This window comes from Lepisma saccharinum, chromosome 18 (assembly GCF_977018435.1).
Source record: "Lepisma saccharinum chromosome 18, izLepSacc3.1, whole genome shotgun sequence".
NCBI classification, from domain to species: Eukaryota; Metazoa; Arthropoda; class Insecta; order Zygentoma; family Lepismatidae; genus Lepisma; species Lepisma saccharinum.
The window spans coordinates 66,943,711-66,959,743 of NC_139246.1; the positions used below are offsets into that span (position 1 = coordinate 66,943,711).

General features: G+C 37.2%; 1 protein-coding gene across 1 annotated transcript in view; it reads right to left on the reverse strand.

Moving 5' to 3' along the window:
- Positions 1-16,033, reverse strand: part of LOC146002312 (uncharacterized) — a 204,350-nt gene that overhangs the window by 102,348 nt on the left and 85,969 nt on the right. Inside the window, exon 2 of the mRNA XM_083140025.1 lies at positions 2,310-2,470. Coding sequence (XP_082996151.1) covers positions 2,310-2,470 — 161 coding nt within the window. The remainder of the gene's footprint in view (positions 1-2,309; positions 2,471-16,033) is intronic.

The window sequence follows — 16,033 nt, forward strand, 5'->3', positions numbered from 1 at the left end:
ATAAACTATAGGACGAAGCCTGCAGTGTACTAAAATATATTGAGCACTAATGATCGAAGTCCTGAATCAAATCATTTATTTGTGTATTATTTAATTATCAAGTAGTCCTGAATGAAACACGAACACAAAGAACGGCTCGAGACACAGGCTATAACACAACGAAGATAACTCACCACGACACACGTGGGTTTGTTGATGGTTTACGTACTACAAAGATCACGCGCACTGGAAGACACGCCCACTGCGGGGCGGAGCATTGAGCTATCGTTACCTAGCAACTCGTCATACTGTCTGCCGCCGAGGAGGCGCTTTCACTATATAGCAGACGAAGGAATGCCATAACACAATAGGATTAGTACCAGCGTTGCTGATACGGGCCTTGAAAATGTAAACGCACTAAGGAATATGACAGGGAGAGAACCCGTGGGCACAAACCTGATTCACTGCATAAGGTGATAGGCTAAGCGATGGTATGATGATGCACACTAAGTTGCACAGACGAAACACGTGAGCACTACGTCATCGAGCAAGGCAGAAAGCACTGAGACATGCTGGTTGCTAAAGAGAGTAACTGAGCGCAGAACGTGACACAGCTGATGTCGACAAGACACAGGGTGGGAGTGTCTTTGCCAAGGAAGTTATGAATGATGAAACAAGAATGGCGTACAGACGAAGGATAATCTAAAAGCGTGCGATGTCGTTGTGCGCAGCACAAGAGCTGAAGCGGTGGATGCCATCTTGGATGGACAGCGTCCTGAGTTGGATGTAGAACATTGAGGCGTTCCGTCGTATCCAGGGAGCACCGAGAGAAAGTCAGCAGATCGTTCCAGAAGAAAGAGGGTGCTACAGAGATGGATTTCCATGCAAATAGTCAACCATGAACTTTAAAAGAGCCAAAATACCTATGAGACACTAGCGACAGATCGAAGTGTTGAATGATCCAGCGGCGGATGTGACGTTGATTTGAAACAAGCTGAGAAAAAAAGAGGAAAATAGGGGAAAGTGAAAAGGGAAAGGAGCAGAGTTACAATAAATGGTGGCGAGTAACAAACGCTACAGGAAAAGAACTTTCGAAAGAAACTGGGGAGAATTTCGAGGGGGGGGGGAGAGAATCAGTACCCGATCGAAGTGACGGCGTAGGGGCGGGGTAACTGATTTTAGTCAGAGCTGGTAAACGGATCTGTTTATGAATGACAGGTTTACGCGAGAAAATTTTGCAGGGGGCGACGGTGGAGAGGGAGATATTCGTGAGGGTAACGGGGGGCGGTTGTGGGACCACGGGGGCTACCTGGAGTCTATGTCCTTTCGGAAATGTTGTGGTACATCGATTAGGAACCGTTTCTTGTGTTGTACGGAAAGAGAAACGGGGAGAGGGAAGAGAGGGAGGTGGGGGAATAGGTGTTGTCTCTGGAGCATTTGAAATCTATTGTAAAGCAAGTGGGAACTTATAGAAGGTTTCTTTTTTTGGTTTGCGGATTTTGTATTACGTGATTTGGGGAAGCAACAGCAAGATATGATTAGCGTAATCACTAGGAAAAGAATGCCGAGAAAAGCTATCACAATGGTCGCAATAAGGTCATAATAAGCTTAAGACATCTTGTGGTGGGAGTCTGAATTGAGAAAAGAGTTTTAAGTTATAGAACGAACATACGTGATTGCAAGACATTTCCGTCTGTAATGTGTGCAAAATTTGTACATGTAATATGTGCAAAGGATTAAGCGCCTTTGACTCGTTCCTAACCAAAGTTAAAAAAAGTAATTGAAAGAATAATAAGTAATAGGTTTATGAACATTTCATGGAATGAAAGGGAGGTATTTCATTTCATGGGATACGTGCCGTAATTAGTTGAACTATAAAATCGCATGAGGGAGTGGGAACATTTGCCTATATTTGTTTTATATTTGTTATCATATTTATTGCATTGCAGCTTACAAAAGAATCAGTTCGCGTTGCATATGAGCGTAAATAAAAAAATTAGCTATGGCCAAAGCCAAAAGTTCAGCAAGTTCTACGCATTTCATTTGTTCTTTAAGTCGTTCATCTTTTTTTCATTTGAGCGTATATGTACCAGCAAATGTGGAAAAATGTTTGCATGTCAGGTACATTTGGCATGAAAATGTACTCCTACAGCAACATTCAATGCGACAATCCTTTCCTCCCTTAATATTAATGAACTTGACCCAAACTCCTCATTTGTGATGTATTTTGCATTATCAACTAAAATGGTGTATTTTAAATTTCCCCAAAGCTTTTGACAAGTAGATTTGATTTCCTAAAATCAAACACATCTTGGCAATTTCATACTAACCTGGACTTGTCAAAGTTGTTCGTGACTTTTGAATTAATGGAGAAGCATAATCCATGCTCTGTTAGCACTTCGATGGATTTATTACACACCATAGCAGGCACATCCTGGTACCTCCTGGTAGCATATGGGTAGAGCTTAATATCATCGCATCTTGGGACCACCTAATAATACATAAAGAATTACATTTATTGAAATCTACTAATTTGTAATTTTTAGAGAGACAGACACTTTTGGATACACAAACATTCAAAACGTACATCGTAATGTTTCAAAAGACTTATAAAAATAGTCAATAGTTGTTCTTAAATAATGCACAGGTTTTGTACAGTTTCGTACACCTCCAAAGAGTTGCTATTGTTTACTGTATGAATCGTTAGAACCGTGCTGACATTTACCTAGCTCCGTCATCTTCGAGTGCAATATGAAAGAAAATTCAATTTCACAATATCTAAGTTTTGTACAAGTTTGGACACTTTTGTACACCCCGCAAAAAGTTTTGTAACGCCTCTGTTCGAGAGAAAATCAAACTTCAAAATGTGAATTCTAAGTTGACGCCTTAGTACAACTCTGCCGAAAATCTTCGAAAATGAGTTTAAATTGTCTACAGGTTTAATGCAGTTTTATACACCTTTACAACATTTTTTAAGACCTCGGTTTAAGAGAAATTCAACTTCGAAATGTACACTGCAAGTTCATACCTGAGGGCATCATTGACGAATGTGGTCAAAAATGGGCCTAAATAATGCACAGGTTTTGTACAGTTCCTTACACCTCGAGAGAGTTTTGTACAGCCTTGGTTCAAGAGAAATTCAAGCATCAAAATTTGCACTTTGCCCAAGTGCAACAACACCCTATATTTTCAAAAATTGGATTAATATATCCAGAGTTATGCAGTTCTATAGGTGTCAAAAATAGTTTTTATGAGATAAACGTTTATGTTTGAGTAGTACTTAAATTAATAAAAAAGCATTTTTAATACATGAAATCAAACCTAAAATTTATTTTAAAAGAATTGAACTTACAACGGGTGCAAAGCATTATCTTCCTTTAACTACTCTAGATCTATGAGCGTAATATTTTTCTTTACTTACACAATTATTTGTCTGTGACCTGTAGTATATATTTAAAGAAATTTATTAGATTGTGCTAGGAGAGTATTAATTTAATAATTTAATCTAAACTAATTTGAGCGGGATCTCCGTGGAGGCGGAGTGGTTATTACAGCCAAGAGTGGCTGAAGAAAAGTGATAAAATAGGTCAAAATAAGTTATCAGCAAGAAACTAATTTGACTACAGAAGCATATTTACGTACATAAAACCCTAAGATCAAAACTTTAAAATGTATTTTCATTTTGTAATTTCAAAAGTATTTATTTCTAAATCATACGAATCTCTTCAGCGACTTTACGGAGAATGCGATTTGTTATCTTGTAATTGTGTAGTTTCCACCGTGGTCTATTTCTTAATCTTGAGTTCATTGTACATATTCAACTTCTTGTTATGTCGGAGACTGTATGTCTTGAAGCGTCCTATGCTTTTTACACTACACATCCAATTGAACCTCCTAAGTATAATTCAGTGTACAGAACTTTTTTTTACAACTCACAATTTAATGTTATGTAGCATGTTTTAGAAGAGTGTTCAGGTGATCTGAACCAAGGGGCGGCTTAAGGACCGGGCGTCAAACCGGGGTGTCCTTTTTTAGTAGCCTATTTATTTTAAGAAGAATTGTTACAAACCAGATATTTCATAGTGTCAACAATTAAACGAGATGGAAGAAAGGAGTTTATATAGAATCGTAGATGCCAGCATGATGTGATAGATTATCATTAAATTATTATAGGGTAAGAATCGATTTAGTGAAAGTAAAAATGTCATAAAAAGATGTAGAAAAGAAAAAAAAACAAAGAATAAAAAATCAATAATAAATGGAATTGAAAATGAAAGTGGTTCTCATCATTCACGAAGTTTAAGCCCAGAAGCACAGCTCATTATATCCTTTGTCTTCATGGCTTTCATCCTTCCGAGGAAATTTTAAAATTTTCTTCTGATAACAAAATAAATTGTAAAATCATGTAGCTAAGAGATTGCTGTTATTTTCATTGAATTTTTTGATATAGTTATTCATTAAGTAAATGCAGTACTTAAAAATAAGGCTATTAGGCTATTATAAGGCTATTATTTTCTTACATAAAACCGTAAATTTTGAAACGTGGTCAAGGTTTTTATTGGGAGTAGAAGGTAGGAGGACCAGGGTGAAAGTTAGGGATAGGAGGGTGGAAAGTGAGGGGATGCCAAAAATCTGTCTCTCCAAAAAAATTGTACTTTACTTTGCCGCCTCTGTCGTTGTACACCGCTGCGGCACTGATTTATTGAATATCAAACATTTTGTTACGTTCATCGGTTGGACGTAACAAAATGTTTGATATTCAATAAATCAGTGCCGCAGCGGTGTACAACGACAGAGGCGGCAAAGTAAAGTACAATTTTTGAAAGGGGGGCAAAGTTGTCAGATTCAATATATAATATATGGTCCTCTACATGAATTTGGGGTTAGGACAGAAAGCCCCTTAATTCCCCCCCAAAAGTTGTTGCCTATATATATAGCAGTACATTTTACGTCCCAAATTTTATGGAGAGTATACAATGTCCCTCCATAGGATCCGAGATAATTCGATTATTGGAGCATCTGGCTACCACGCGGAACACTTGGGTTCAAATTCCGGGGCAGGTGATCTTGACTGGTCATTTCCATGTTTCTGCTATGCTCTGATGTCCACCCAGACATTTAACATTATACCAAAATCAGAAATCAATCACAATAAATATAATTTTATCTGTCGTAATTTAATGTTCAAACAATAGAAAAAAATACACCTCCAATTCGATTAATACATCACTGGCAAATTTTGCATGCCTTCCGGATGAAATTACGTTTCGCAAGGGTTTGTAGTGTAGCAACGAGCTGTCAGCAGAAAAAGTTACTTAGAAACGTTGTTTGCCTTAATGACCTATATTGGCTGACAAAGTTTGGAGCATGACTCATTATATTGCTCATAAAATATACTAGTTCGTGACTCAAGATGAGATACTAGGTCTCTTCGATGCCGTACTGGTAACATTTTCGCCTTATCATCACAGGGTCACAAATTTGTTCCCCGTTAGATGCAAAATTCAGACTGAGTCAGGTTCCACTTTAGACTGAAGGTCCAGTCTCGATTATCCAATCTGAGAATAAAGAGGACTGAAGATAAACCTAACAAACTCAACACATGAGTTGAGACCTTCGAAGGGTTTGGACGTGCGTAAATAACTCTCTCTTTCCGCTTGAGTCGCCCGCTGTGAACCGTCTACCCAACTCGAGCTTGCACGGAGGAGGGAATACTGCGGTCAAAGTACTTACTTTCTCGTGAACATTATCGGTGTTAAGAGCAGTATTGCCCGGAATGGGAATCAGCAAAGCTCACTGGCAGCTGATTGAAAACTCCATCCCCACAGCAATAGCGAAGGAACTGAACCAGAAGTTCGGAGACCTCGACAGACGCATCGCGCTGGCTTTTGCAAGCGATGCAGTGCTGAAGGAAATCAAACCAGCGCCGAGTATGAGTATGATCGTCGCCTGAACCCTGTTTTCCATGGCATCGGTGAAAGTGATGGTGTCAAAGGTAATCAACGAGCAGGTGAAAGTGGAAGTGCCTCAAGATGTGTTCCACCGTGTTCAGCGACCAGGAGCACCGCGACGTGATGGAAACCTACGGCCGATCATTGCACGCTTTGTCACCTACGCCCAGAAAGACTTGGTCTACAAAAAAAAATAACCTCAAGGCTACAGGAACAGGCATCTACATCACGGAAAAACTCACGAAAACAAATCTGGATCTTTTCACAAGGTAAGGTAAGGAATGGAAGAATAAATGTCAACAATGTAAACATAAACGCAATATTTGTAAATATATATTTCTTTCGTAGTTTATACTCAATTACATATATGTACGTACTTTCTAGTGTGTCAATTATTTACAGGTCATTTATTACACACATAATTAATATATTTCTTTAATGTAAATAACTTCTATCCTTGATTTATCCTTGTTTATTTTATTTCCATATTTTATGTAATTTATAATATATTATATCTGTATCTTATATATATTGTACATGGTGGTAAAGATCTGATATACTGAGTGTAAAGATAAATAAGAAATGTAGAACACTGTAATTGGGCATTCGCCTGTTGTGTTTAGTAATAAATAAAAATAAATAAAATAAATAAAATAAATAAAGACTAAGTAAAATATTCGAACGAGTGGACAACCGATGGAAATGTGCTTGCCCTACACAACGAAAACGTGGTTGGGGTTACCGACTGGGAGGACATTGCAAAGTTCAGTCGACAGCAACGCACGCCCGCTTCGCCAAACTCCCCTCCTAACGGTGGTGTGTATTATTTTTGGAACCGCTTCCCCATCAATGACGTACGGACACCTGTCTGTGACTGGTCAAAGGAAGAGGGGAGGGGAGCGAAGGAGAATATTCCGCGCCGAACCACACAAAGCATGGAAGACTCTCTGCAATTTTCAACGGTGGTGAAAGAAGGGCAAGAACATGTAACATAATAGCCTGTAAAATGTAAACAACCCTCAGCCTTCATCTACTATCACAAATCAAGCCAGCATATATGCAAATATGCAAGCTCGCCAATTTTTAGTTTTCCCATAGTAGAGATTTCACACCAAGCACTCAAAGAAAGAGAGAGAGAGAGAGAGAAAGAGGAAGAGGGAGAAAGAGAGATAAAGAGGAAGAGAGAGAGAGAGAGAGAGAGAGAGAAAGAGGAATTGAGAAAGAGAGAACACACACACACGCACACAGAGAGAGAGAGAGAGAGAGAGAGAGAAAGAGGAAATGAGAAAGAGAGAACAAACACACACACACACACACACACGCACACAGAGAAAGAGAGAGAGAGAGGAAGACAGAGACAGAGAGAGAGAGAAAGACATAGAGAGAGAGAGAGAAAGAGAGAGAGAGAGAGGGAGAGAGATAGAGAAAGAGAAAGAGGAAATAAGACGGAGAACAACACACACACACAGAGAGAGAGAGAGAGAGAGAGAGAGATAGAGAAAGAGGAAATAAGACAGGGAGAACAACACAGAGAGAGAGAGAGGTGGAGCTTATAGTTTGTATCTTTTGTCACCAGCCACTCAAAGAAAGCCACTCAAAGAAAGATGATAAAGAGAGAGAGAGCGATAAAATAGGGGAATATATATATAGAGAGAGGATAAAGATAGTGAGAGATCATAGATGATGAACACTGAACAGGAGAGAGAGAGAGAGAGACAAAGAGAGAGAAAGAGGATATGAGAAAGAGAGAACACACACACACAGATATAGAGAGAGATAGAGAGAGAAAGAGGAAGAGGGAGAGAGAGAAATAGACGGAGATAGACAAAGATAGGAAGAGAGAGAGAGAGAGAGAGAGAAAGGATATGAGAAAGAGAGAACACACACACACACACACACACACGCAGAGATATATATATAGAGAGAGAAAGAGAAAGAGAAAGATGGAGAGAGAGAAATAAACGGAGATAGACAGAGATAGGAAGAGAGAGAGAGAGAAGAAGGAAATGAGAAAGATGGTGAGAGAGAGAGAGAGAAAGAGACAGGAAGAGAAAATGAGAAAGAGGGTGAAGAGAGCGAGTTGAATAAGTGGTAATTGATGGAAGAATATTCACACAAAACAGAGAGAAAGAAAGAGAGGGGGAATAAAAAAGAGGGAGCGAGATAAAGAGGAAATAAGAGGGAGAGAGAGAAAGATGAAATAAGAGGGAGAAAGAGAAAATGAAAATGAGAAAGAGGGAGAGAGAGAGGAAGAAAGGAATAAAATAGTAGCCTAATTGATGGAAGAATACTGACACAAAACAGCCATGCTTTGTTTGGGAATCGAACCCAGTGGTGAGTTTGAAGGCGAGAACGAAATCTGAGCTGTTTGAGAATATAGGAAGAATGGCATTGCTGATCATCCGTGGAACTGTTGTCTTGTGCTGAATTTTCGAAAGTAATGAAATTTCCGATGTTGTTTTGAAAATCCTAGAATGGAACTGTGACACCCTTTCTCCAGCATATTTACTGGTTTCCAACGGGAAGGTGTTTCAAAGGCACATTTTTTTGGATCTATGACCGTTCATCGGCAGGAAGTGTAATTTCTACTTTGATGTCGATTGTCTGTTAATACCCTGAAGTGTTAACGGGAGACGCACTATTTCGGAAGATTGACTTTCTCCGATTGTGGCGTCGGATTAAAAATAGAGACAAACAAGCACAATGTGTTTGCGGAAAATTTTGTGCACCGATGACGTTGAAGTAGTTACTGTATCGACAACAGTATAAAATTAGATGATTGCCACCAGCTGTCACATTTCCAAAAGAAGCTCAAGAAGACGCAAGCTGTATTTGCCGACTTGTATCAGTAAATTAATACCAGGTAAGACTGTAGTAAGTTGTTATAATTTTACTGATTAATATTGCATTGTGTATTTGAGATAAAAGTTTAATGTGAATTTTGTGCATTTTGTTAACTTTTTATTAGACTAATTGCGATGATGATGATGACAAAATTAAAAATGGCTTCTCGAGTTTATTTTATGCTCGGATAGGTTAATCAGGACTGGGTTTATATTTTAAATTAAGATCCGAACCAATGCTCTGTGTTTCTAGACCGATATTTTAATACATCAGTCGCAGCGAGGGTTCACGAGTGGCAAACGCCACAAAGATGCGAACTTAGAATTTATTATTATTATTTTTTTTTGGCACACTAGGATGTTAACCAATCGCTACGATTCTTAACTTTTTGCTTTGTAGGTACTGTCTCGGAGAATGTTAGTAAGACATCTGAATGTCTTTCAAAATAAAATTTGTTGTGATTTTAGTTTAGAGCAAAGATGAATTGAAACATTTACCGAGAACACTAATATTATTTTTTTCTTTTCAGATTAACACTGCAGAATCGCCCTTCTAGTTTGTGTGAACCATATTTGAAAATAAAAAAATCGGTAAGTAAATTTTAAAAACATATTTTTTTTAAATTAACGATTCAGTGAATATTGTAGTGAATATATTGATATTATTTCTATGTATTGGTTATTGTTAACTTGAAAAAACGAGTCAGTGTGCAATATTTTTCTAGACCAAGATTTCCTTGAATACATCGCGACGATGAGACTGAATATTGACAAGATAAAAACTGTTTTATTAAGGTTATTTTATGCTCGCATAGGTTAATTTTGACTGGATTCGAACTTAGATTTTTTTGGCATTATAGGATGCAAACAATTTTTAACGATTTTGATTTTCATTGATTGATTGATTTGCTTTATTTTATTTTGTGCTTTTTGGCTAATTTGCGATGATGGGGATGAAAATTGATGAATGGACACTCACAAGCATTTATGCTCATTTATGGACTTCTAGCGTCGGAGCGCGATGCTAACCACTCGGCCACGGGGTCCGACATTTTAACGATTTTGAATTCTATGCTTTGTAGCTAACTTCACCGACAGGAAGAATGGTAGCAATGCATGCAAATAATTTTCAAATAAAATTTGTTGCATACGATAATCTGTTTAAATTTATTAGTTTTAATTAAATGAACAATCTACGGAAAACACTAATATCATTTTTTTTTATTTTCAGGTTATTCGTGCGGATCATCTTTTCTATTTTGTTTGAAGTGTATTTGATAATACGAAGCGGTAAGTAATTTTTCAACAAGAATAATATTTTTTTATTTTTAATAGATTCAGTTACAGTTTAGTGCATATAATTATTTCATTACTATGAAAACGAGTGATGTTGCTTTGGAGGCGGTGGAAGATGAAATGTTGATTGATTGATTGATTGATTTAGTTTATTTTACTTCGCGTTTTGTGCCTCTTGGCAAATTTGCGAAGATGGGGATGAGTGATGAAATGATGAAATGGATGAAAATGGACATTCACAAACAACCATACCCGACCGGGATTCGAACCCGGGACCCTTGGCGTCGCAGCGCGATGTGCTAACCACTCGGCCAGAGGGTCGGGCTGAAGATGAAATGTGTTAATTACATTCACAATAGAACAGTTTGTATTACAGTGAGGATTTTCTTAACTACCCAAGAAGCTAGCGTTATTTGAAAAATATTTTTTTTTACTACCCAAGAAACTATTGTTATTTGAAAGAGATAGATATTTGTATTTAGAAAAACAGAGACGTTTGAAGAAAATGGTTCTGGCGCATTTAGGATTCGAACCTAAGACTTTTGATTTTGATGTGCACAAAGATTTTCTATTTTTATTTTATGTTATTTTTTCTACCACTTTTGGCTAAACGCGACGATGAGTGATCATGTGATGAAGGGATACTTACAAATAACATCTTTGCCTAATTCGGGATTCGAACAAGGGACCCCTTTGGCGCGCCAGCATTCTTAAAATGTAACTTTTGTAATTCAATGTAGCTTTTTCTACCGATGCGTAACCGCGACGGTGAGGATAAGTGATGATATGATGCAATTGATGAAAGAACACACAAGAAAAAAACACCAATGCAAAAAAAAAAAAAACAAAAAACAGGAATCGAACCTAGGATGCTGTGCTAACCACTTCACCAAGCGATAGGATATTTTAGAATATGGTTTTTTGGCATAAAGTTATGTGCATCGGAATATAATATTGTGTCAACCATGTAAATGTATGTATCTTCACGGTAATTTCGAAGAGGGCGCCCCTCTGCGGAAATTTTTGTGAGTTTTTTCTAAGCGTGTGTGGCGATGCGGTTTCAATTTTTTATCCCATATTAAATTGTAGGTCCAGTCCCAATTAGCCTTACTGTGCATAAAATGGACCTAAAATACCAAATCAATCAGCCAACAACCAAACGGGTATGATAATTGGGAATCTGGTCTTCTGACATAAAGTTATGTGCATTTGAATATAATATTGTGTCAACTATGTAAAAGTATGTACTTTCACGGAAATACCGAAGAGGAAATGATTGATAGCAATTGTATTATATGTAATAAATTTATAAAATTAAAAAGTAACCACCTTGAGATTTATCCAGATTTTATTTTTCAGCGAAATGACCATCGACGCAAACATGGTAATTGTGAACCCCACGGAAGTCGACGTAGTGTGTGTATGAAACGACCGAGGATATTACCCATGTTTTTACAGTCGAGTATTCATGATGGCAGGGAAGAACACCACCAAGGTAGACAATGATATTGTTACGGAAATTTTAACGTTCTGTACATGTTCGCACGATTATGTCGACGTGTACTGTCTCTGGAACTCATTGAAGCGTTACACTCCAGATTACGCTGTGATTTGCAATGGACGATACGAATGTTTGGATAATCAGGATGGACATTCTTGTGAGATGGACCATTTCTTGAAATGCGGCGGCAAAGGTGTAGAATCTGAATGTCATCGGTGCATATGGAGCAAGATAAGAAGTGTGAGGCAGTATTTCCAGGAACCAGAGAATACGTTACATGTATTTCAGTTCTATCAACGGAGCCACCCTGAATTCAAGGGAGATCCGCTAGGAGATGAGCAGGTATTCTACAATACCCTTTGCACTCTTTGTGAGATGTCTTCACTGTTGAAAGAACTGGTGGTATGCATTGCAGAGAATGAGCGGACATATGGTGCGACCAGATGGCGAGATGGGTGTTAAGGTAATGGATGTGATAATTTTTAAACAAGAACAATATTTTTTGTTTTATTTTTAATAGTTTCAGTTACAGTGTAGCGCAAATAATGATTTTATTACTATGAAAACTAGTGATGTTGCTTCTGAGTTTACTACTAAGCGTATTGAGGTGGCGGTGGAAGATGATATGTGTTAATTATATTCACAATAGAATAGTTTCTATTACAGTGAGGATTTTTCTTTACTACCCAAGAACCTAGCGTTATTTGGAAGAGATAGATGTTTGTATTTAGCAAAACAGAGAAATTTGAAGAAAATGGTGCTGGCACATTTACGATTCGAACCTAAGACTTTTGATTTTGATGTGCGCCAAGATTTTTTTTATTTTATGCTATTTTTTTCTACTACTTTTGGCTAAACGCGACGATGAGTGACAATGTGATGAAGGGATATTTACAAATAACATTTTGACCTAATTCGGGATTCGAACAAGGGACATCTTTGGCGCGCCAGCATTGTTAAAACGTAACTTTTGTAATTTAATGTCGCTTTTTCTACCGTTAATGTGAGTGAAGTATAGGTTTTGTTTAAAACTGTTGGTCCACTGCTCTTTCTACCCCCCCCCTCAAAAAAAGTAAAATGGGTGGATAAGCTATTGTTCGAGAAAATGTTTGTCATGTGAACTTGAATGTCCACAAGTGGATAGTGTGAAGCGTTCTTTCACGCTGTTGAAAAATACCGTGGTATTATGAAAAGTAAAAATGTAATAAGTATAGAGAACATGCCAAATGTGAAAATGTAAAAACTCATGCAATTAAATGTTTGGAAATTATACTGTTGTTTATTGTAATGATTACAAGAAATAAAATATATTTAAAGTTTATGAATGTTTAGTTACAATTTTTGAAGTACATAATTGGTGCATATATAAATTATTTATAATGAAATGAATGGTGATGTATATAAATGTATGCAATATGTAATAAGGTAGAGGGCATGGTGGTTCGGATTTCACTTTTCAAACTGTAGGTCCTATCCTGATTAGTCACTTTGTGAATGAAATGGATGTAAAAACATACTGAAACTATTAACTCAGAGTGGTTGGAATTCGACATTAAATTAATTAACTTAATGAACTAATGATGTAATGGTAACCTATGTTATTGTCTTGTATTTAACTGTTCTGAGTTTGACATCTAATGAAAATATCTATTCTATGTCCATCTCAAATTTACCAGCAGTAATGTTGTCACTTTGTAATAAAAATGCCTGGCTGAATACCCGGTGGGAACACATATTGTCCGGACCCACAAGGTCTTTGGAGATGTGTGGGGAGAAAGTTCTCGGAATTGTAAGATTTGGGCGTAAAGTCTTGGAAGTTCACAACAGTAAAACTTCATAAATGTGCGTAAATTAAGAAGAGATATTCCATAAATAATAGAAGTGGTTAACACATTTAATCTACGTGAATATGGAAAAGGTAAAATAATTGAGAGAATTATTATTATTTTTTTGTTTTTCGCAAGTTGTAGTTGTAATGTTGTTAACATGCAATGATGCAAATAATATACTTATAATACCGGTTAACACAAATGTTCAAGGTTCCAAGGATGGAAACATGGTGGAGACACCAGTCTACGGTCGAACCAGGGACTTTTGAAGACAAATTTAAAAGGTTCAAAGGTTGCTGGTTAGATACCCGATGCAAGTACCATCACTCCAATTCACATTGTTGTACTGAGAGAAAAGTGGCAGGAATGCGACAGTAAAGAAATTAAGATAATCAAGCAGTGACATTACGATCAAGGGGTCCCAGAATCGATACCCGATGACGATACACCAATTTCAAAGTTGCATCTTATGCCTTGATATTTTAACAGAGCTGTGTTTGAGATTACAAGTTCGAGTTCTTTTGATAAATATGTCCAACAGAAGTATTATGTTATCGCGTTTTCTGCAAATGAACCGATTCGTACAACGGAACTAACATTTTTTGATTTTGCATATTAAGACAAAACTGGTGCCAAGCGGAATAATAGTATGCAGGGAGAAAAGAGAGATGAAGATAAAGAGAGGGAGAAGAAATAGAAATAATAACTATTTTTCTCTTTTGTTTTTTCCATGTGCGGCTGTGAAAAAGGAAAGAAAGAAACAGAGATAGAGTCAAAGAGATAGAGGAACAAAGCAGAAAATAAAAAGATATACAAATTCCCTCCTTTTGTCTTCTTCCTTTTTTTTATCGTGACTCGAAAGGAGAGAAAAATAAATAAAATACAAAGAGCGATAAAAACACTCCCTCCCTTTTGTCTCTCAGAGTATATCCTTCACTGCTGTTTTCTCTCTCTTTAAATTCACACAGACCTGCGACAAAGTAATAAAACACAACACCAATCATTTGTCGAGCAGATAACTGAACAGTAAACTGACTCTCGAAGACAAATTTGAAAAGGTCAAAGTGTCCCTGGTTCGAGACTCGATGGAGCATTCGCCTACGAACATCTCAAATTCACCTCATATACCTATTTCAAATTTTGATAAGAAAAACCGTTGGAACAAATTGTGGGTGGTTTTTTAAGTGTGGTAGGGGGAAAATGTTGAGAAAGGAAGAGAGTAAAGACGTGTGTGAGGGTTGGAAATGAACATTGAACAAACGTTTTACAAGGTTGAGAATTAAATAGTATCCAAGAATGTTCCAGGGTGTATTAGAATTTTGGAAATCTCTTAGACTATACCCTTCCCTGCACTGTTGCTTTTTTCCCCCAATAGATTCACACAGATTTGCTATAAAGCAATTAAACACAACACAACACAAAACCTTTGACTAGCAGAAAACTGAACAGTAAACTGACTCTTGACGACAAGTTTGAAAAGATTAAAGGGGGTTCCTGGTTCGATACTCGATGACACTCGCCTACGGACATCTTATATTCCTCTTATATGCTTTTTCATGTACCTTGATAACAAAAACCGTTGGAACAATCTGAAGGATTTAATGGTGATAAGGGAAAACAGTTGAGAGTAAAGGGGAGTAAAAAATGGGCGTGTGTTGGATTTGATCAGAGAACAAACTTTTTTTACAACATTGAGCATGAATTATTATCCGAAAATGTTCCAGGACGTAATATTTTTTTTTTTGGAAATTGAACAGTTTCTACATGTACTGAAAAATGTGTCAAGATGGATTTGTTATCACCTAAGTAATATTTGGTGCAAAATGGAGTATTGGCATACCAAACTGGGAAAGAAATTGCAAAAGGACGCATATGAAGTTTTAGATAAAGGATATTTTGTGATGTCATGTGATCTATGTTTTACCACTTTTGGATAATGGTGAAAGTAAAGGAATAGTGGTAAAGATTGATTGAGTTGGTGTTTTAAGTCCACTTTATGCACAGTAAGGCTAATCGAGACTGGACCTACAGTTTAAAGTGGGATCCGAACCACTATGTGCTTACACCGGGTATCGAACCCTGGAGACAGAGATAGAAAGAGGAAATAAGAAAGAGAGAACACAAACACACAAACACACACACAGAGAGAGAGAGAGAGAGAGAGAGAGAGAGAGAGAGAGAGACAGAAAAAGGAAACTAAGAAACTGAAAAACAACACACATCACTCTCTCTCTCTCTCTCTCTCTCTCTGTGTGAATGTGTTTGTGTGTTTGTGTTCTCTCTTTCTTATTTCCTCTTTCTCTCTCTATCACCATTAAATCCTTCAGATTGTTCCAACGGTTTTTGTTATCAAGGTACAAGAAAAAGCATATAAGAGGAATATAAGATGTCCGTAGGCGAGTGTCATCGAGTATCGAACCAGAAACCCCCTTTAATCTTTTCAAACTTGTCGTCAAGAGTCAGTTTACTGTTCAGTTTTCTGCTAGTCAAAGGTTTTGTGTTGTGTTGTGTTTAATTGCTTTATAGCAAATCTGTGTGAATCTATTGGGGGAAAAAAGCAATAGTGCAGGAAGGGTATAATCTAAGAGATTTCCAAAATTCTAATACACCCTGGAACATTCTTGGATACTATTT